Source organism: Tachypleus tridentatus, chromosome 6 (genome assembly GCF_004210375.1).
Source record: "Tachypleus tridentatus isolate NWPU-2018 chromosome 6, ASM421037v1, whole genome shotgun sequence".
Taxonomy (NCBI): domain Eukaryota; kingdom Metazoa; phylum Arthropoda; class Merostomata; order Xiphosura; family Limulidae; genus Tachypleus; species Tachypleus tridentatus.
In genome coordinates, this window is record NC_134830.1 from 168,355,560 (window position 1) to 168,379,181 (window position 23,622).

A 23,622-nucleotide genomic window follows, 5' to 3' on the forward strand; every position below is an offset into this window, starting at 1 on the left:
ATGTAATAAAATTTGAAACTGAATGATAAATGATACACCATGTAGAAAATGTCATAAAATGTCATTTGATAGATTAAAACTTTCTTTTTATTGGTTATAAATGATAAATCTTAAAATGTCAGACAACTTTTGACATATTTGTGAGGGAGAGGACACGACAGATAGGTGTGACAAGTGTGACTGTTTTTCAGTTTGTGGCTTTATAAACAAATGAGATGGAAGCTTTAAAAAGTATTCTTTGCTTAATATTTGTGTTATAATAAGTAATTTACATTAAATTTCATACTTCTCTTGGGAATGGTAAATAAATTAGAGAAGAGTGAAGACTTATAGCAAATGTTGCAATTTTCATATGAGTGGGAATTAAGGATTTTTAAAATACTTTCTCATAAAATTAAGAATATCAAACTTTATAATATTAATATATAGTTTATTAACTACATTATGATGTCAATTTTATTCATTTACCTTCATAATAAAGAAATTAATTAAATTTTGAATAGAAATCTGTAAAATATTGTGACATGTGCACTTTAACCAAAAGGATATCTTTCACTACTTCATCCGTACTGATGTTAAACTTGGAGAATTTATTGTTTATCCATTCTTTTTTTTAAATACTTGTCACACTGGTGTTTTCAGTTGAGTGAATAAAAATAGGTTGTAACATAAAAGGGATAGTAAAAAAAATTTAACTACCATGAAAGGTTTTCTTCTTTTCCAGCTTAAGTATAATCAAATTTCACAACCAACTAGTCAGTTTATAAGACAACCACCACCTCAGGCAAACAGCACTGGTCCAACCCAACAGTATTTCTCACCTCAGCTTCCTGAAGGGCCTGTTGGGGGAATTGTAGGGGGTTATGATCCCCATCTTCATGCTCAAATGAGTGGAATGAGCCTTCGTGATAATTTTTCTCAACTGTGGGTTCGTATAAAGGTTTTGTTTTTCATATTGAATATAGAAAATAAATTTAGACACTTATAAAAAAAAAAATATTTTGTTGAAACTAAAAAAAATATTAAGTCAGTGTCAGTATATACTGTACAGTAGTGTTTTTATGATATAAAATAATATTGATATGGCAGCTGTTTAATATGAAATATTGAAGTTATCCATATAATATGAAGTTGTATTTTGTGACACAAATGTATGTTAAAGCAGTAATAAAATTAAGTGTGAAAATAGGTATTTAAAGATGAAAACAGTTTCATGTTGTAGTCAAAGAAATGCAACTTGAAGTGCTTGTCAGATGATTCCTAGTGTGAAGTGAAATTTACGAAACATTTGCATTTGGATATAATGTGATGTTAACATAGCATTGAAGTGTTTCTGGTTTGAATTTTCAGAGGCAGACATTGCCTGAAAAATTTAGTGTTCAGGGAGGACTATCTGTCATCTTGTTTGTCTTGGACCAACTACCAATATTAATTGTACATGTTGTAGTAATGCATTGTAAACTGAGATAATGTATGGTAGATTAATAATTTATTACATGTATTATAATGTAATTGGCTTATTGAAGACTTATAAAAATAATTTCTCATTTTCAGTTTGTTTATTAGAAATTTACCTGACATCTAAGCACAAATTTATCATTTTTCTTGGTTTCATAACATTTTGTTATATAAAGAACAATACTGCATATAGTTCTGCCTGAGCTAGAAATGCCAATGTGAAGCAAATTTTAGGTGTGACATGCACAATACTTTGGTTAAATAGACTTGCAAGTTTTAAAGCATTGAATGAATGTAATCACAGGAAATGTGTATGTGTTGTGCTTATATTGTGCAGTGTTTATTCAGTTAGCTTTATAAGATGGATAGGATGCATGCATTTGTTATATTTTCTCTGCCAGTCAACTGAATATACATGAAAAAGAGGTGCCTATTCTGCTTGTGGTCTTAAACATCACTTCTACAGTTTCATGTAATAAAAATTAAAATGTCTGTCAAATTCACTCCATTTATGTGATTGTTTATCAAGTTGAACTGGCTAAGTTTTTCTACTAAGCTTGGTCAAAATTAGTTATTCACCAAAACTTTTGACATAAAACAAGAGAGCCTGGCATCAATTTTATAATCAGTGTTTATTAACTCACTGAATGCAGGTTTTGTCAAAGGGATCATGACTGTATGGGAGATGTAATGTGAACTATAGTTCTGAGATTGTGTTTATGAAATGTGTCAATCTTTTAGTAAAAAGGTGTTGTGTACACACAAACAAAACAAAAAGTTGTGTTATTTGTCCATGGATTGTTGATTTCAATCTGACTCAGACTTTTATCAACTACAGACAGTGCTCTAAGACACAAACAGAACACATAAATCAGAGTGCAAGGTGATCTTCCTTTTCAAATAATGTATATACTTATTTTGGTTGTGCAATTTGCATTTACACAACTTCTAAAATCTCCAAAGTGGATGTCTGTAGTTTTTGTGTGTCCCCATAATATCTAATGACATTTATCACAAAATGTTGCAAAATCAACAGTGTAAAGTTGTGAATATTTGATAACTGACTTTAATTTTGCAACACCATGTTAAATGGTGCTGTATATAAAAGGTCATGGAATGAACACTCGGTCCCAAACTTGTGGAAAAATTATAAAACATTTTTTTTGTCAGAAAAACAACATTTATTTTACTTAAAGATAACTGCATGTCATATGTCACACACTTATTTTAGAAAATACAATTATGTAGGCACTATGAAACTTTGTAGAATGGATGGAAACTGCCTGTTGCAGAGACACAAGTGTAGAGAATGACATGAAGATGAAAGGCAGAAGACTTTGGAAACATGGTCCTGTACACTTGTGTCTCTACAACAGGCAGTTGCTGTCCATTCTACACAGTTTTATCATGAATACTGTCCCTAAACAATCTATCAAAGAATATGTAGGCATTAATTACTATTCTCTGTTTTTCTTATTTTTAGCTTTCTATTCAAAGCTTTACCTAAGATATCTGGCTGTGCTATATTCAAGTGTTCAGTATTTAATGACATCAACCAACTGACATTTACTACTGAAATCTTTCTCTTAGCCAATGACATTGAAAGTTGTTATAAATTATATTTTAAAATTATGCATAACACCAATGAGATACGAGTTAAATTTATCCATATCTTTAAACCAGTTTTGCTTTCATTTTAAACAATGAATAAGCACTTGTGAATAACGGCACTAATCAAATGGACTGAAACTGGTTATGAAGTAACATTTAATATAGACTTGTAGAAAATATTGTTTTCTGGGCAAAGACTGCCCAGTTATAAGGTACATACCTTTGGGAAATACATGAAGATGAGAGTAAATCATGGTTCCCAAAAATAAAATATTTTAGGTTTTCAGTTTTAAAACTTTTTAACATTCAGAGCAAATAATTTTATCTTCATTTTTGATACTGATATTTTTTCCTTCAATTAAACACATCCATAAGATATAAATTTGACTATCAAATATGGTACTAGATATTTGTAGTTAAGAACACCCCTGCACACATTTACTAATTTTTTTTCAGGTTTTGACCAAAAGTAATCACTAGCTTCAATATTTAAACTATACTATATAAATATATCTACATTTTTACCTTGAAAAGCAAGAGAATCACTTAATTTATAGTACATTTACTAATATGCACTGATTTAAAATTTAATCAGTGCAAAAATTCAGCCTATTCTCTGTTATTATAGAGAAGTAAATGTTATGTGTATTATCTGTTTGTGCTTTAACACAAATTCTGTTCCACAAATGTTTCAACCTTTAATTATAAGATATCATTTATTATTGCAACCAGAATAGCTTTAATTGCTTCACATTTTTAGACTGGTATGCCTTGTGGAAGGTAAGAGGTTTAATTTGTGCAGATTTTCTTACTGCCAGATGTTTTAATTTTTTTTGACGCAACTGTAGCTGGCTGAACATCTTGTGCATATCTTGATAAATTTTATCCGAATACAAATAGATCAATAATAGAGACAAAAATGTCATACAGTGTGGTGAACTGAAATGTTTACTATAAGAAGAAATTTTACGATGCAAACATAGTTCAATGTACTCTGCAAAACTGGTTTTCTTAATATGTTAAACACTTATCATGTATACAGAAAATTCAGAAATATTGAAAAGCAAAAATTTGACTGTTTAATTTTATTTTAAAATAAAATATGAAAATCTCTGAATTTTAATTATACTCAGCTGATGTTTATTAGTTATGTCATACTTCCAGAAGTAATTTATTTTCTATATAGTTTTACAGTACATTTTATTATTAAGAATGTATTTCATTTTGCTGAAAGATGTGCAGTAAAAAGTATAATTTTACGTCATTTGTTCTTAATGTTTTCAGGGAAATGAAAACGTCAATTTGCTCCAAGATAGAAATATACTACCCCCTGTTCCATTGAAACCACCAAAAATAGTGTCACCCCATGACAGACCAGCTTGTAATCCAGAGTAAGTGCTCAGAAAGTATAGGATGCTCTACAGCTACAAAAATAACTTTTTATTAATGTGAAGTGGAAAGAGTATTGGCTGCTTTAGGAATTAATGCAATTTTCCAAATATGTATTTACATATTACCATCTTTATCATTTGTTTTAGACTAATTTTATTAGCTCTGGTACATTCTATTACACTAACCAACTTAAAATTTGTAATATAAACTAAAATTAAGGATGGAGTTATGGATTTATTTTGTACTTGTCCATCAGATTTTGATGTAACACTTACAACAAAAATAGATTTTACTTAATAGAATCATAGGTTTTCTCAGAGATAGAACTTTACACCTTTATTTCTATTTTTTTTCAAATTATAATAAATACCAAACTAAGTATAATTATTTTAAACTCTGTAGAAATTCTTGTAATTTTGATATCTTTATGATAACCTCATAAAATTGGTAATTAAGTAAGATATCCTAAAGTAAAACAGTGTAAAACTTTTTCACTGGTGTGAATAATTTGGAGTTTTGATGTTTTATCATTGCATTTATTTTAATCTATAGCCAAAATCTATTACCAAGGTATTTGCTAAGAGTTATTTTGGACAGAGTTATGTGTAGTCTTCATAATGTTTCTTCATAATTCAGAATTATGTTTGTTTTCTTGGAGACTTACAGCTGATATCACAGTTATGTTTTTAAATAGTTTATATTCTAACAGCATTTTCAGATGTACTCTCACAAAAATTCCAGAAACTAATGCACTTCTTCAAAAATCTCGATTACCTTTTGGAATCCTCATTCATCCTTTCAGAGACCTTAATGTAAGTGATAAATACATGTATGTATTCAATCTTCATAGTAAAACAGCAGTTAAAAAATTTTATACTGACTTATTTTGACAAAACATATAAGTGGAACAAATTTGGTCAAGTTTAATAATTTCAATAATTTGGTCAGTTTTCAGTGACCACTTTCATGTTTTGTTGTTATATCTTTGTTTATTAGTAAACTTTAATTTCTTTTTTTCATTTCTATTTAAAACCATGTTCTTCATTGTTTTGTTCTCTATGCATGGATTGAATGGTTTGGCTTTTATATTTCTATAATAGTGCAAGGGTTGATGTATGTCCCCAGTTACAGCATTAATATGTTTAAGTCTGGCATAGGCGGTTTTCTTTGGCTGTGTTGAAAATAAACATGAAAGTGGAAGAGTTGTTTATTAGTGATATAAGCTCATTTTTCTTGTTGCTATAATTACTTATACCTTTTGTGTTTTTAATCCAAGTACTGTTGTGTTTAAATACAGAGTGCCTTATTCTCAGACTTTTGTAATTGAGATTGCCATTTAGATTAGATTCACTTTTGGTCTTTGCTGCATGTTTTCCATCTTGTGTACTGTTTTCTCATTGAAAACTACTGTTTTTACTCAATTTCTTGTATTTTGAATATTCAGTAAAGGTTCAACTTTATTTATGGAGATATCTATATGATTAGAAGTTTTCTCTCTAATCTTGGTCTTTTATTAATACAATTTATATGCATTCATGTTCACTGTGAATAAACCTCCTAGGGAAGTTTAAGTTTGTGCAAGTGAAACATGAACATTTGTGTATGACAACCTTTGAGGGGTCGTGGGTTTGAATCCCTGTCACACCAAATATAGGGGCATTATAATGTGACGATCAATCCCCCTGCTTAAAAGAGTTGATGGTGGGTGGTGATAACTAGCTGCCTTCGCTCTAACTTTGCATTGCTAAATTAGGGATGGCTAGTGTAGATAGCCCTTGTGTAGCTTTATGCGAAATAAAAAAACAAACAACCCAGTTATATAAAAACCCTTTTTTATATTTTGATTTAGTTGTATATCTATAGGGACTATTTAGTTAGATTTTTATATATATTTACTTTGATATGGTGACTATAATACTATTAATCATTTTCCTTATATTATGAAAGTTGGACTTTAAGAATTATTTTACATGAATATGTTTCACATGGATTGTATTAGGCTAATTGTTTTATCTACTGCTTATATCATCATATCTTCTGCTACTGCAAGTATTTTATCCTTGAATCCTTTTCGAGTGTTCCAGATTATGTGTACAAGTCAGGTGTCCAAAAGGTGTTACTGAGCATTTACTATTTTCAGTTGCTACCCCTTTGGTTATAGGTCAGTACAGCTGTTACCAGCTTTACTGAGGTAGATCTGATTTTGGGAAAAGTTTCATTAAGATATATCAGAAAATTCTGTTTGCAAGTACTTTATTTTCATAGCAGAAAAGTCGATGAGAATTTGTGCAAACTAATTTTAACTTTTTGTTTAACAGCAACTATCAGTGATTCAGTGTGGTAGCATAGTTCGGTGTAGATCATGTCGCACATATATCAATCCATACGTATCTTTCGTTGATCAGCGAAAATGGAAATGTAATCTCTGCTTTCGAGTAAATGATTGTGAGTATCAGTTTTAAAGCATAGGAAATTTGTATTGAGCCCTACATTTAATTACATAATACATTTTAATTCAGTTTAGTTTCTTTTTTTAATTACTGTGGTATATCAGGTTTTTTTTTTCTTTCAGGAAACTAATATTTTTGTTTGAAAATGTAGTATAAGTTAACTGGTTTTAAATTGTGCATCAATAAGTAAACTGTTTCTCTACCATTTATTAAATGTTTGTACTCAAAGTAAACCAGCAAGCAAGTTTGTAACAAATTTTTGTTTTGCAATCATAAAGTTTTTTAAATTATTTTTTTTTCTGTTATTTTTCTCATTCATTAATAAAAGAAAAGTTGATGGTTTTCTAGTAGCTTAGATTTATATGTAAAGAGGAAAACTCTGAACAATATGAAAACATTTTGTATGTGTAAGTAATGAAACACTTGAAATAAGCATATTTAAGACTAGTTGCAATTAAGTTCACAGAAAAAAATTTTAGTTTAGGTATAACTATGTTATTATATGAAGATTTTGATACTTCTGGCTTACTTATTTAATATTTTCAAAGTATAAGTGCATGGTATAAATCTGTAGGTCAGCTTGTGTGTGATAAAATTTAGATTACAAATGCTGCTTTTCTGGATTCTTCTTTAACCTACTAACATGGGCTAAGTGGGATTCAGAAAACTATGAGAGTATAATTATATTATTATTTTTGATAATTTATGCATATATTTACAAACTTTTGCAGGTTATTATTAAACATAAAGCTTTTGTGAACAAAGTGTAAATTTTTTTTATTAAGTTTCAAAATTTCTTAATGTTTATATCATGTCTTTTTATTTTTGAATGTTGAATATCCAACATACAAAGCAGTTTTGATTTTAAGATTCAAAATACTTTTATGCATCAGAAAAAATTTCAAGTTGCACAGGCAGGATCTTTACATCCTCCATATAGTTATGAAATGTTTTTAGAAAAAATAAACACTATCTATAATCTGTTATTTTACGATTGTATCTTTGTATGGGTTGGGTCAATTTGACCAATTCGTGACCACCATATGAAAATTAGGAAATAAACATAAATTATGCTTTTTTGGTTCTTGAATGATTATAGATTATAGCACAAACACAAGTGTTTCATCAAATATATCATAACAGTATAAATTTTTATGGATTGATTGTTTTTATTGACTTTCTGCCATTTCTGGCAAACAATTTCAAAATTGCAGTGATATGGAATATGTCCACTCATGTAATTGTACTCCAGAGTATGAAACTCACCTTTATGAAATGACCTCTCTTGACCATGTTTTAGTGAAATAGTTTTTTTGTAAAATATATTTAAATTTCAGTTATAATACACATTACTATTTAAAAGTAAATTCTTAAACTTATTTTCTTAACGTATGAAACAGTAAATAAAGAAGTATAGCAAACAATTTGAAACAGTAAATAAAGAAGTATAGCAAACAATTACCTTTTCTAATTACAAACTTTGCACTTATTTGCTGCTTGTAGTAGGCTGTTAAGATTGATCAAATTTCACACAGAGAATGGGAAACAAAATAATTTGTTAGAATTTATGTATTTTCATTTTGAAATACTCAAAGATTGTAAATTACTATCTATACAATGGAATTCCATTATAATTTTCAAGCTCAGTCAATAAGCTGTATTTGGATTTAAAAAATAACACGAAATTTCAGGCTTGCTAAAGTTTTACCACTTGGATTCTAACATTAAAAGAATTAGCTCCCCAGATATTTCAGATTGTCTGAGAAAACCATTAGGGAGACATTCTGGGCTTTTGATTGGTTACTCACATGTTATAGACAGAAGTAGATGTACATTCCTAATTGAGTTTTTTAATTTGTAAAAAATTAGAAATTTTGTATTTGGACATAAACATGTAATTTCAACCAATGGTGGCTTCAACCTGCAACGTGACATAGAAAAACCTGTATTTAGGTTTTCATTTTTAATATTGACCTTTAAATTAAGAAATTATCTAATGGATGATACTAAAATTTGAATTATAATTCACAACTTGATACCAAACTTATCAACATAAATTCTTAAAATTGCAGTTTAATAATTTTGAATGCAAGTCAACAATGTGATATGGCCTTTGACCCATGACCTGTAGTGATAGGGTTATATCTTATGTTATTAATTTGAAATCATAGGTTTTGAAATAGCTCTTCATTCAGTTTCCAACATTGTAAGCTGAGCTGAATGTAGTAGCATCAACATTTTATTAGAAATTAATCTTTTGATATTAAACACAGATTTGATGAAGCAATAGATAAGTAAAAGTCAAATATTCATGATGAAAAATAGCATGATCTGCAGGTGTTTCTGTGTTTTCCTTTTATTAGTTCTTTCATATGTCTTACCATAGATGTGTAACAATGGTATTTGAGATTAGTTTTTGTCCACCATAAGTTACTGCAAATAGGTTGTATTTTCAAACACTTTTTTTACAGTTTTTCACAAATAGTAGTCTTGCATTTCTTTTGTTTTCCAACTTTCATATTTATCGAACACTTAATCTTTAGATTTGGAAAGTGTTTTTTAAATTGTTTTTATTTAATATCCATTTTAAGAATTGTATGTATTACTCTAGTTTTTATACATATGTATGATTAAAGCAGTTTACACAAACACAAACAAAAGATTTCAGTTCATGTAATACATATTTATACATCTCAGATCTGACTGTCTTTACTTCTAACATAAAGATTAAACTTAGTGACAAACTGTCATATTTTGTTTGTGTGTTTGTACATATACACTGATTGCTATTTGATCAAAAGATTATCTCAGGAGATGGGTACTTGTTTGTAACATGAGGCTTCAACACATAAACTCCATTTGGGTCATTCATGTCAAATCATTCAGATTTTGGAAAATTTTTCAGGTGACCTTCTCAGAATGCCTTGAAAAATTCACATGTGCTCATCTACCCATATAATGAAAAATTGCCAAAGATTAGATCAATATCTCTAATAGTTTCTGATTTACAGCCCTGTAAAATTTAATTAATTTTTATTTATTTTTGGCGAATTCATTTTCGAGTAACTTTGGCTGCTTAAAGCTGTAGGAGTAATGGTGGTATAAGGCTGAAATTTGCTGCACTGACTGAATTAATGTCACAGAATTCAAAAATGGTCTGAAACCAAGTTTATCTCTTAGGAGTTTCATAGTGAGGCTGTAAAATCACCTGAAAACTCAAAATCGTAAAAAACATTGGTTTGTTTAATAATCCATAGCTGTAAAACTTAATATGATATAAAGCTGAATTTCTTTTCAAATTTCCTATAACATATCAGTTGATAAATCAGCATTTGTTGTAATTAAAAGTCTGTTAGATCTGTAAAAAAATTAGTTGCATGCATCTTTTTATGAGTTAGCTAAAAATAGCCCTACTTCAGGCCACAGTTTGACCATGTCACCAATTATTTGGCCTTTTCAGATTTTTACCATATATTCTTACATCTCTGAATATGATCTACAAAAAAAAATCAAGGTGTTCAACCTACTTTTTGAGTTATTTTTTAAAGTATCCTCTGACCATATGTTTTTCACTTGAAAAAAAAATGTTTGAGGTTAGCGAATATGTTACTAGGTGTGCCCATGACCTCAAAAGAGAGAAGGGGGTACTTGCAGACCCAGACAAGAAAGTGGGTAGACAATTAGGTCAGGACACCAGTGCTAAAGTAATAAATGTCTACGAGTCAGATGAATTTTCCAGGCTTTTCTCTGGGAAAAAAGATTTTCTATTAGAACCAAATATGAAAAGATTCAAAAACAGAAAAGATTACTTTTAGTTAACTTAAATGAGTTGTATGCTGAGTTGAGGAAAGAAACACAGATAAAGTTGGCTTTTCAAAATTTTGCAATATGAGGCCAAAATGGGTTGTACCAGTAAGGTCCAAAGGGACTCATTCTGTGTGTGTGTGCCAATACCACCAAAACAGTAATCTCCTTTTAGCTGCCTTGCCCTTTGGTGTTACATGTCATGATACTTTAACAAAGATTGTATGCAATGTAGAAAACAGAAATTGGATGTTGCATGCTTGCGATGGATGTCCAGGTAAAGAGTGTCTGTATGATTACCTGGCTGAGCAGTTGAATGCAAATGAATACAGTCTGGATGATACTATTTCTTATAAGCAATGTGTCCATACAGATAGGACAACTCTTCTGTCCCTTGAAGCAACTGCCAAAGATTTTTTGAACATTGTGTGTGAATCCTGTAACAATCTCACTCAACATCACTTCATTGCTAAGTGTCAGTCCAAAGCTTTAGATTCAATGAAAAATGACCTCAGTCCTAACACAGCTATAATGTTATTAGACTATACTGAAAACTATAGCTTTATAGTTCAGGATGCTGTGCAGGGTCACCAGTGGGATAATCCTCAGGCACCACTACACCCTTTTATAATGTACTTCAGAGAATCAAATTCAGAAGATATCAGTGTTGTTAGCATGTGTGTTCTGTCAGATTGTCTGAAATACGACACAGTAGCTGTTTATGCTTTCATTACCACAGTACTAAGCCATGTTAAACAGAAATATCCAAACACAGAAGAGATCATTTATTTCAGCGATGGTGCAGCTTCACAATACAAGAATTTTAAAAATCTTGCAAATCTGTGCTACCATTTTGAAAATTATCAGTTGTCTGCTGAATGGCATTTTTTTTTGCCACCAGTTATGGGAAAAGTCCATGGGATGGCAAGCCTTCAATTGCCTATAAATAATCAAATTTTAAGTGTCTCTGATGTGTACCATTGGGCAAAGGACCACATTCAGGGCATAAAGTTCTTTCTTGTCAATCAGGAATTAGTCCTGCAGAATTGTGTAAAGTTTGATCTACTTGAGTGCTTTGAAAAATACAAAACTGTGGCAGGTGTTAGGTCACATCATAGCTTTATTCTACCAACAAATTGTATATGAGAAGGTTATCAGATGATGATGTGTACACAGTTGTAACTGTTGGTAGTAACAGTGAAAGTGATGCTGCAGCAGCTGAAATATGGTCTAATGATAGCAATGATAATTATCAGCCAGGGAAATATGTGGCATGCATATATGATCATGAATGGTATGGGGGAAACGTAAAAGATAGATCAGATGAACATTCCAATGTGTTGATGTCATTTATGAAGAAATCAAGAAATGAACTATTCTCATGGCCTTGTAAGGTCACGTGAAGATGAAAGCTGGAATCCTTTCCAACTTATTCTTTGTCTGACAAGTGCACCTACCATGCAAGGCAGTAGTGCTCGCCACAATGTTCTAAATCAAAGTGATCTCAACATAATCAAACTCAAATTTCAGAAATTTATTCAAGTTGTCTGAACAAAGCAATGTTTATTTGGTGGTGTTAAGGCTAATATATTGCCAAAGCAGTTTTTGAAACATTTCATTGTCACAATTATTTCAGTTTGGTGTGACTATAATCTTTCTCAGTTATCCCCTGTTGTAGCACTGTGCTTTTTATGTCAGATTTACCTTTGTATTTATTGTATTATTAATCTTAAACTCAGCCATATCTGCATAACTGTAATGCATACACAATATATTTGCATTGCTATGTGATCTAACTAGTTATGCCAATAAACTTGTTCAGAAATGAATTAATTCTTTCTTGTTTCTTACAACTTCTTTATTTAACATTGTGAAAGGCTGGTTAGAACATTTCAGTGGGATTCATAAAATTCTGACAGGTATTTTTTAAAATTGTATGGATATATTTGCACACAGTGACACACCTGAACTGCATTTTTAAATAATAAACGTATGATCAGAGGATACTTTAAAAAATTGTAACTCAAAAAGTAGGTTGAACACCACCTTGAATTTTTTTGTAGATCATATTCAGAGATGTAACAATATATGGTAAAAATCTAAAAAGGCTGAATAGCTGGTGACATGGTCAAACTGTGGTCTGAAGTTGGGCTATTTTTGGCTAAATCATAAGTTGCATGCAGCTAAATTTTTTTACAGGAGATCTAACAGACTTTTAATTGCAACAATTGCTGATTTATCAACTGTTATGTTATAGGAAATTTGAAAAGAAAATTCAACTTTATATCATATTAAGTCTTAGACCTATGGCTTATTAAATAAACCAATGTTTTTTACAATTTTGGATTTTCAGGTGACTTTACATCCTCACTATGAAACTCCTAAGAGAGATAAACTTGGTTTGAGACCATTTTTGAATTTATGATTGATTCAGTCAGTGTAGCAAATTTCAGCCTTATACCAACTCTTGCAGCTAAAGTTGCCCGAAAATGAATTTGCCAAAAATAAAAAGAAATTAAATTTTACAGGGCTGTAAATCAGAATCTATTAGAGATATTGATCTAACCTTTGGCAATTTTTCATTATATGGGTAGATGAGCACATGTGAATGTTTTCAAGGCATTCTGTGGGGGTCACCTGCAGCCCCCTGGATGATTTGACATGGAATGACCCATTTTCATGTCTTTACACAAACATATATCTAGTCCAAATTGAAACTTTTGGAAAATTTAATCATTTTGTAATACTATTACCTGAAACATGAAATCATAGATAACTATTTAATATCATTATTTGGAGAAACAAGAACGTGGAGGCTTAAAATATATAAATCTGTGGCACCCTTTCAATACTAAACTTATTAAGTGGTGCTGAGTGAAAGAAAATGATAGTTTTTTTAATACAAAGTTTAGTTTTACTTTTTTTAGGTTAGATTATTATTATAGAGTTCAAACTTATGGTACTTAAAAGTAACAACTTACATTTACTTTTTATTTACCATACAAGGGAACATGGCTGAGTTAGAATTATGAGTTATAAATTGATCTGAAGTGATATCTGTGTGCATGTTTATACAAAAGGAATTAGTTTAATATCTTTGTACTAATGCCAGTAAAAACAGTAAAAATTGATAATTTGTCACATTTGTCAGACTTAAAGGAATACTTATCTTGAACACCTTTAAATTAATATCTTACTAGTACCAGAAGAATTCCTCTATGATCCTGTTTCCAAGTCATTTGGTGATCCCTCCAGAAGACCAGAGATTAGAAATGCCACTGTTGAGTTCATTGCACCGTCGGAGTACATGGTAAGTATGAATTGTTGCATATTTTTGTTTGTTACCATCGAGCTCATAATTGAAGTTAATTATAAGCTGAATAATGAGAACACCTTTTTATTTCATGTTATCATTCTTATTAATGTGTTGATTCAGAATTAATTGTTTGAATAATACACTTAGCAGCTAATAAATTACTGGTTCTTACTCATTTGGAAGAGCTGAATTTGTTTTTTAAAATGCTCTTACAGGTTCCATCTGCATGTAGTTTCTAAGTATGTATAGTATTTTCTGTATTCTTGAGTTTGCATAGGGGAACATTTCTTTTTTCACCAAAAAATTTCAAAATTTTCATGCATACATACTTCTAATTATGCTATGTATAATTTAATAATAGAATGTCAGTCATAGAAGCCGGTTAAATTTTTTTCCACTCTAGCTACTTGTTGTTTTGGTTCATTCTCATGATAAAGCACATGTTACATTAAAGGTGAAAGGTTGCTGATGGAACACATTTTGTTAAGGAGTCACAGGTCAGAAGTACATTCTCCCTGTTTTCCATTTTAAAATGACCAACAGTGATATGAGTAGTGCATGTTGTACTGAGAGGGAAAGTATTATAGTTTTGTATTTAGTGCTATGTCCTCTGTTTTCAAAAAGTTCTCTCCTGATAAGTTGGTTTTTGAAGTAACAGATTTTCAGAACTAAGTGAAGCACTGTCTCATAGATAAGTGCATTTATTCATTTTGCTGTGGGTAAAGAATGTTTTTACTGTATTTTCTATCTCATTCTTGTTTCAGACTTGGTTAAAATTGTAGAAGTTGAGTCCATGAGAAACATTTCCTGACATTTCTCTAGTTGTTGTTACAGAAGTTCTTACATTTTTATCAGAATATCTTAGAATACAACACTTTTCTCAGTCTGTGTACTTATAATTTTAGAGTAATTAATCTTTAGTGTTACTTTCCCAAGTTTTGTTACTAACTTCTGTAATTTATGTTTAGTGAGTAGTTTTATGGTTTGCTGATATCTTGTACAAACACAGCTGTAGAGAACAACCTTTCAAAAGTCTTCTGTTTTTCATCTTCACGTCAGTGCATATATAGTTTTGATAGTATTTGTAGTATTCTGTTGAATTATGGAGGGAATGTTATGACTGATTGGTTTATCTCCATTTCTGATTGGAGAAGAGAGGCTTCCTGTAGATGAAACCAATGATAGCCACAGGTTACTGACTTTTAATTTAAGTTATCTGTTTAGTGAATATTTTATGATGTTAGTGTAAAAGGACTCTACTTTTTGAGTTCCAAAATGTGTTTGTGTTGAGGATTCTAGTTTTTCCAATTTATTTTATGTTCTTATGAAGCTTGTACTGTTTTTATGTTCTTTTACATTTGTTAAGTCATCGTCTTCTATCTCCAATGTTTTTTCAGTGCAGGAACATGGAATTTCATAAAAAATGTTTTTGCATTTTTTCATTGGTAGGTTTCTATGTGTTTCTTACCAGATTGGATCTTTAATGTCTTGTAGGATTTCCACCAGATGTATGTGTTGAATTTTTTTGAGTATGGAGTTTTTCACTGAAATTTTGCAAGTAGTGGAGGTAAATAGCTATGTTTTTCTCCCCCCCCCCTTCCTTTCTGGTTTGATCTTCATTAAAGAATTTTTGATGAACAACCCTACAATCTTTCAGCTTTGTTTTGATGGGTGTCTTGTCGCAAATGTTTTCTGCTCTTTTGTTTCGGCTTTTGAGTTGGATGATAGGACTGGATGTGTAGCATGTAGGTGAGTTTTTCTGTATACAGTTGTGGAGATCTTTCTCTCGTGTCTGCTGATGAGTATGCCAAAAAGTGGTAGGTTGCTTCAGTGGTGAAGTAGATTCTTTTGTTTATAAAATTAAGATGTTCAGAGAAGGCTGGTAAGTTTTTTATGTCTGTGGAGCCTGTTATCAAAGGTGTTGTGAACATATGATGTCTGTATAAAGTTTTATACATATAGATGAGAGGGCTTTCTGTTTAAAGTCTTCTGAAACAATCTATCAAAGAATAGTTTTATAGTTTTTTATCATGTTAATAAATGGCATAAAGCTTGATTACATTTTTTAAAACAATAAATTTTGTTTACATATAAATTTCATATTGACTTCTAAATTTTTATTCAATATTTTAGAAACTGACTTTTTTACCTGTATAACAATCATAAACCTTGTTCTTTTGTAGTTACGACCACCACAACCAGCAGTGTATCTTTATGTTTTAGATGTTTCACATGGTGCTTTGCAAACAGGTAAGTTAAAAATTTATGATACAGTAAAATGTAATATATTCTGCTACTATGAACATTCTAAGCACTTTATTTTGTCTCAAAATAGGCCTGGATGTATTTGTTTGTATAACATTTTTACTTCTCTATTTGAAATGTGTCAATTTTGTAAAGGGATTTTATTTTTTAGTTTCTCTGCAGAATTTTTAATGTTTGAATGAATGATTAAACCTTTTTAACATTTGAAAACAAATGTTATAAATAGGTTGTTTTCTTCAAAGCAATTTTTTAGTGTCACAACTAGAATTTTTTGTTATGTAAAAAGGCTACCAAAACGTTTCGTTTTAAGATATAATGTAATTTGTTTCTTTACAAAACATTTTTAAAGTGTGACAAAGGGAACTGTGGAAGATATTTGATAGATGTACAAACTTGCATAATTTTATAAATATAGTGTTTCTAATAGGTGTCAACATCATATAATTAAAAATTATTTTTGTGTTAATGAATCAAGAAATGTTTTGAAAATACTAAGTTTCATAAAAGAAATAGCATTCACTTTCTATTGTATGTGAAATTAATAATATATTAACCTGTTTTTGTGCATTTTTTACCATAATTAATTTTAAGGTTTTCTGTGGTTGATAGGTGTTTAAAGTACCTGCATTTGGTTATACATATTTTGGAGATGTTACATGATTGAAAGATTTAGAAATATAATGTGTATACATAACATCATTGTTTTTATGTAATCCCAGTAAAAAGTGAGTTGCAGCAGGTTGAAGTAAATTTCTCAAATGGGACATTTCTCAAGGCAGTTCATATATAAATTTATACATTATGTGTGGTGTATGATTTTGAGGATATTTTAATGATATGGGACATGTGATTATTCAAAGCTCATCCAATTCTTGTCCTTAGGTTACTTGTCAGTGTTCTGTAAAACTTTACTGGAGGAGCTAGATGACATCCCTGGTGATTCTCGTACACAAATTGGATTTATTACATTTGATGGTTGTGTTCACTTCTATAACCTCAGTGAAGGTCTTAATCAACCCTCCATGATGGTGATGTCGGATATTGATGGTAAAGCTGCTTTTAATATAAATAATTTGGTTAATATCTTTATTAATGACTGTAAGTAAAGTTACTGAAACATTTGTGAAGTAAACTGGAGAAAGCTCAGTGATAGTGGTTTTAATAAGCCCATATTTGGTTAAAATATCACTATGAAACTTTCATTTGAAAAATGTAAAACATTTCACAGCTTGTCAAAAGATGAACACATTTTCATTTAAATAAAATCAAATTGTAGGCAGAGAAACAGGATCAACATGGGTGTGGACACTAAATATATTGATTTTATATTTATGTTATAACTCAACATCCTTTACCTAAATAGTAAACTTAAATGTTGTTTGTCAGTATTAGTGATGCGTTAATTGGATGTAATTAATTGTGCTGTGTATTTTCAAAAATGCTTTGCATTTACAGTCAGTATCATTTAAAAAAGTTGTGACAAATATAGATTTTGGTTTTGCGAGGGTGAGAACAGCCATTTTGAGTTGGAAAATATAAAAATTTATTTTTTCTTTTAAACTAATGTTTAAAATGCTTTTGTTTCTTTATTGCTGTTCTTAAAGGGAGATTGGCCACTATTACTAATCTACTGTTCAGCAACTGTCACTGTAAAACAAGTATAGTGGTTTAATAGTTCTTGTTATGCTTAAGTTAAAATAACTTTTTTGTGAAAATCATTTATTTATTACAGATGTATTTTTGCCACTCCCAGAAGGCTTACTTGTGAACCTACATGAAAACAGAGCGGTAAATGAGTTGCATTTTTTTTAAAAAAAAAGGCTAAATGTTGTTCATAATTCTGTTAGTTATCTATATTTAAAATAGAAGTAAAATGTTTTCTAATTGCATATTAAACCTTTTGTTAAGTATGTTTTTATCTTGAAAATTCTTTTGAAGCTCTATTTCTTAAATAAATAAAATGATTTGCAGTGCATTATTGTTTAATGATCTAAATAAACTGTATACAAACATCTTCCAATAATTTTTTCTCCAGCTAATAGAAGATCTTCTAAAAGACCTCCCAATAGATTTTCTGAGAATGATAGTACAAACAGTGCTTTAGGAGCTGCACTTCAGGCAGCCTACAAACTAATAGTAAGTTTTAGAATATCATGAAATCAGATGTTCTACAGTGGGTCATTGGCAGATCTGTGGACTTAAAATGCTAAAATCTTAGACTTTGTGCTCTATGTGAAAATTAATTCACTGTCTTTTAGTGATAGAAGTGGTATTTGAAATTAAATCATTTGTAATTAAAGCAATGTGAAAGTCATTTTAATAGCGTTGAATAAAGAAAGAGTTTGTTATAAATCAGGGAAATAAAGTTGAAATGTATGAGGGTCCAAGTTTGTTTTGTTTTCATAAGTTTTGAATGAAGTAATTGAGGGGAGTTGATTTTATAACCCTTTGTCCTTAATTTTGAGGGGAAATTATTTTAACATTGTCATTATTTTTGTGGTTTCTGTGATATTTCTGGTCATTGTATTATTTGGTTGTGCCAAAATAACATCCCCTACCCCCCCACCCGCAAGCATGACCAGTGTAATTAGCATGCTCAGTTTAGCACAGAGTTTTCATTTTTAACATTGTAGTGTTTGTTTACTTTAAGTTTTACATTTGTTTTAGTTTGTCCAGGTAATTATATATTGTATAGGATTTGTTTTTCACATTCCGAGGATGACATAAACAATGTTGAAATGTGTACTGTCTTTTCTTACGACTGTTGATGGATTTTTAATACAATTTCAATTGTATATTATACAGTATTTGTTGTTGAATATTTAAAACATTACACAAGTTTCCTTGAATTTTATCTCTTGATATTTGATCTGTATGAATCCAAGTTTTGAAATATTCACTGAATAACTTCATTGCATGATACCAGTAAATATTTACAGACATAAAAGGAGATTATTTAAAACCACTTCCACCTAGATATTCCAAGTCTTTAACTTAATTGTATTCTACTTACATATTTTGTCTTGCAAAGGTTTCAACTGGAGGAAGGATAACTATTATGCAAACATGTATACCAAATATTGGACCAGGAGCTCTAAAACCCAGAGAAGATCCAAATCAACAAGCAGCCAAGGTCAGTTGTTAACGTATTTGTTGTTTCTTTGTGTTCTGAAACATGTTGTTAAAGTACTCTATAAAGATAAAAAAAAAAAATAACTTTGATTCTCTATTTTATTTGTTACCCATGTGCATGTCCTGTCTGTTGGACTGTGATCTTATTAGAGATTTAAGTGTTTAATATAATTCCAAGTTTAATTAGTATATTAAACAAACTTTTGTAAGTTTACAGTAGACTTTAGGTTTGTTATACACAAATATTTTAAGATAAATATTTCTCTGAACTTACACTCGGAAAAAAGATGGTCTTTATTAAGAATAAGAAGCTTTTCCCAGTTTTTAAATGTAATTTGTATAACACCTGGAATCTTCCGAATGAGCATATAAAGTTTTTTGTTTTGAGTAAACTTGTTCTCTGTGTTACTTTTACTACCCTAACAATGTATTGGTTTGGTCAGTTTGACTGATGTCCCAATCGCCATGACAAAAAAATGGAGTAAATATAAATCATTCTCTTTTTTTTTGTCAGACTCTAACAGACAATTAGTTATTCATTCAAAACAGATTTAGGCTCCTATCAGTTTGTTTCTTTTCATTTAATATTGTTTTATTGAATAGTGTGTAACTAAGTCTGCATAATAAAGTTGTGAAGCACACTGGTAAACATTATTAAGTTGTTTGTAAGTAATGCAAGTGCATATCTACTTGAGAATTTTCTTTTACTTTTTCATTTGTGTTATGTGTAACCTAATTTTTGATTTTTTACATTTATTTTTAAAGCTAAATAAAGTATATACATAGATGTCTAATAATTTGTTCTTGATCTCATGTTTTTTTTTAATCTCAGCAACACATGAACTTTAGCCCTTTTTTGTAATTATGGTAGTATTACATAAAATATTAAGACCTAAAAATGCAGTGACCAAAATCTCTTATAATTTAACAAGCTTTCTAGCCAGTTATAAGTGGATTAATATAACTTGCATATCTTGTCAAGGCTATCTCTGATATAGTAAACTATGAAATGGATGTTGAGTAACTTTAAACTTATGATGAGAACAAGCTAATCTTATATGGAAATCAGTAAATCTATTTGTGTTGGTTGTAAATAATTCAATATGATATATCAAGAGAGAATTTCTGACTTTTTTGAAATGCAAATGTAACCAGAGTGTGATTTCATATCTGTTAATTAGGAAGATTGGAAGCTATGGAATTATTTTAGCAGTATCTATACTATAAGTGTATAATTTATATTAAACTTAGGACATGATGTAAGGTTATTAATCATATATAAAATGGATAATTCATAGCAAAAAGTGTCTTGGTATGGAAAAGTGAAAATTAAAAATTTTTAAAATATTTTCTTGTTGAGATTAAGAAATTAAAACTTGTATAATATAAAACATGATTTATTATTTACATTTGGATGCTAAGTTTTGATATACATTTATTAAAAAGTAGTTTAATCTAATGTATTACTGTAAAGGTATGTGCTATCCAATTGTTGTCCAGTGTACAGAATTATGTTAGTCTAAATTGTAACTTACATGTATTTTAACCCTTAAACAGCATCTGTCATCAACTGATGCTGCTACCTACTACATTCCTGCTATTTAACGGTTAATTGGTTCATTATTTGTACATGCGTGTGGGATTTAATGTGGCATACCAGACAGACATTCTTGTGTAAATTAAGAGTACAGTGAATTATATTAATTATTATTGGTGCTTGGCATTAATAAGGTTTAGGTTTCACAAGTCTTTCTGCTTTCAGGATGTTACTAACCTTGGGCCTGCCACAGATTTCTATAAAAAACTAGCGTTGGACTGCTCAGGCCAGCAGATAGCTGTGGATCTGTTTTTGCTAAGTTCTCAACATGCAGATCTAGCAACTCTGGGTAAGTAACATGTGACAAACTAACAACACTGAGTAGTGAGTTACCTCGTAATTCTAGGTACTTGTGTCTTGAAGCATTCTCTTAAGGATTGAACTTATGTAGGAACATTGGTAGTTGTAACTTTTGAACAGTATTGTTAAGGTACCAACACAAAAATATGATTAACAATTTTTGTTTTGTTTATAACATTATCTGTGTCACAAATAATGTTTGTTTATTTTATATTGTGTGAAAATCATCAGGTAACCTGATAAATTAATCTGACAAATCAGATTTTATTCTTGTGTATGCATAGATTTAGTTTCAAAACAAGGATTGTTTGCTGTAGTGTTTGTAGGTGATATGGCTGTTCATTCTTATGATAGTTGGTCAGGAACGCATTGTTGTTATCTACATTAACTAAATTTGATAATCACTTAAAATTAAATTTGTTTTACATTTTTTAAAATCCATTATTGCTTCCATACAAGGAAAACAAAGTGTTTCCTGAGGGAATCAACCTTGTACTGAAAGTGATACTGACAATTATCTATACAAATTTTGTTTTGCTAGAGTGAAGATTTATAGTGAGTAATTTTAGGATTAATTTTGTACTTCTTGGAGGTGTTATAATTAAATCAGAGAAGAGGGAATAGCTAGAGGGAAAATATCAATTCTCAAACCTGGGAAAATTTGGGATTTTTGTAAATATTGCCTTATAAAATTAAGAACTTAGAACTTGTGTACAATTAATATGTAGATTATTAGCTACATTTGTATGCTATACTTATGAAAATGTATTTTCAGCATGAAAATCACAGCAAATTCAGCTTAAGTTTTTTTGTATATGCATATCATTGTGATAAAATACAAAATGACTCTTAATCTGTTAAAGATCTCATAAATCATATTTTTTATTAGATATGCAGTACAAAATAAACAGCTCCTAAACAATTCACTGTATAATAAATCCATGTTAGAATTACAATGATTTACTCCTAGTGTTTTTGTTTTTGTTCTCAGGGGAGCAATTTAAATCTGTTTGTATTTATTGAAATTAAGGACTGCTGTCAATATGCATGTGAATTTGTTGTGTGTCCATGATAGAGCTAACACAGACACACTCCAATTTCACAAGTATGTTGCAGGTGGATGCATTTCTACCTTAAGTGCAAAATTGAACCATTAAAACAATAACAGAAAATAAAATTGAAGTCATTTTATCACTCTTAAAAACAATAAAAGAAACCTCCAAATTTAAAGTTTATTTGATAAGCTTTATTCAATTTTATGGAGAAAAAATTTCAAATCTTCGTGGTTGATGATGTTTAACAAATTAACCAATGTAGCATAGATAATTAGATCAAGTTATCTTGTGAGTTGTTAGGTTGCATTGATGTTAGTGAGTTAGGCTTAATATTATTCTCTCATTACAGCCAACTTTAAATATTTCATTTGATAATCCAATAAAATACTGAATGAAGAAACATTTCTTGAATATGTAACAAAAAAAACATCAAATTGTATGAAAATGTGCTTGGGGTCCAAAAGGACTCAAGGGGGTCAAATTACATCAAATTTTGTTTTAGAGCTAAACTAATGCCAAATTTTGGACAACATGTAAGCAAAACTTATTCTGAATTAACTGTTTCTTATATCTTTAACCAGCCATTTTACAAACACTCGTCACACTGTACACTGGGTGTCATCAGCACAGACATGGTTTCCACGTGCCGTACAGGTTTGATGGACTTTCCTGTCCATGATTTGTGGGCAAAGATAACATTCTTTTTTTGTTGCTGGAACACTTTGATTGACATGCTGTCTTGTCAAGTAATCCTAGATCTATAAAGGCAGATTTGATGCCCTTCTGCATTGTGCATGGATTCTGGAGATGTCTCTGAAGTAGGTTGTGCACATTACTTTGCTTCAGGAGAAATCTAAATATGTAATCACTGTTTATGACAATGGATAACCTTTGTGAGTCCATATACACAATGTCTGATGAAGATGCATAGCTCCAAATCTGTATATTGCTTAGAGTCTGCACAGACCACATGTAACTTATTATTCACAACAATTATTTGACTGCAAAACATTGACATTTTTATTATTTTTTGTCATAGGATGAAAATGTGACAATTACATAAAAATATAACTGGTCAATGAAAGAACATTTAAAAATATTTATCATCAGGGTCCATATGGACCTTGGACATACTGATGAAGGTTAAGGTTTCTTGTGAATTACTTGCAAACAAAAGTGATAACAGGTCATCCTGTAAGTAATGTTGTTTGTAACACTCAGATTTAAAAGGAGATAAAAGAA

General features: G+C 30.1%; 1 protein-coding gene across 1 annotated transcript in view; it reads left to right on the top strand.

Annotated features, from left to right (window-relative positions):
* LOC143254407 (protein transport protein Sec24A-like) overlaps window positions 1–23,622 on the top strand; it is a 55,573-nt gene that overhangs the window by 19,664 nt on the left and 12,287 nt on the right. Inside the window, 12 exon segments of the mRNA XM_076509528.1 lie at window positions 725–928; window positions 4,354–4,460; window positions 5,171–5,273; window positions 6,780–6,906; window positions 13,916–14,025; window positions 16,215–16,281; window positions 17,179–17,343; window positions 18,029–18,084; window positions 18,332–18,359; window positions 18,362–18,432; window positions 19,328–19,429; window positions 21,191–21,314. Of these exon segments, the coding sequence (XP_076365643.1) occupies window positions 725–928; window positions 4,354–4,460; window positions 5,171–5,273; window positions 6,780–6,906; window positions 13,916–14,025; window positions 16,215–16,281; window positions 17,179–17,343; window positions 18,029–18,084; window positions 18,332–18,359; window positions 18,362–18,432; window positions 19,328–19,429; window positions 21,191–21,314 (1,264 nt within the window).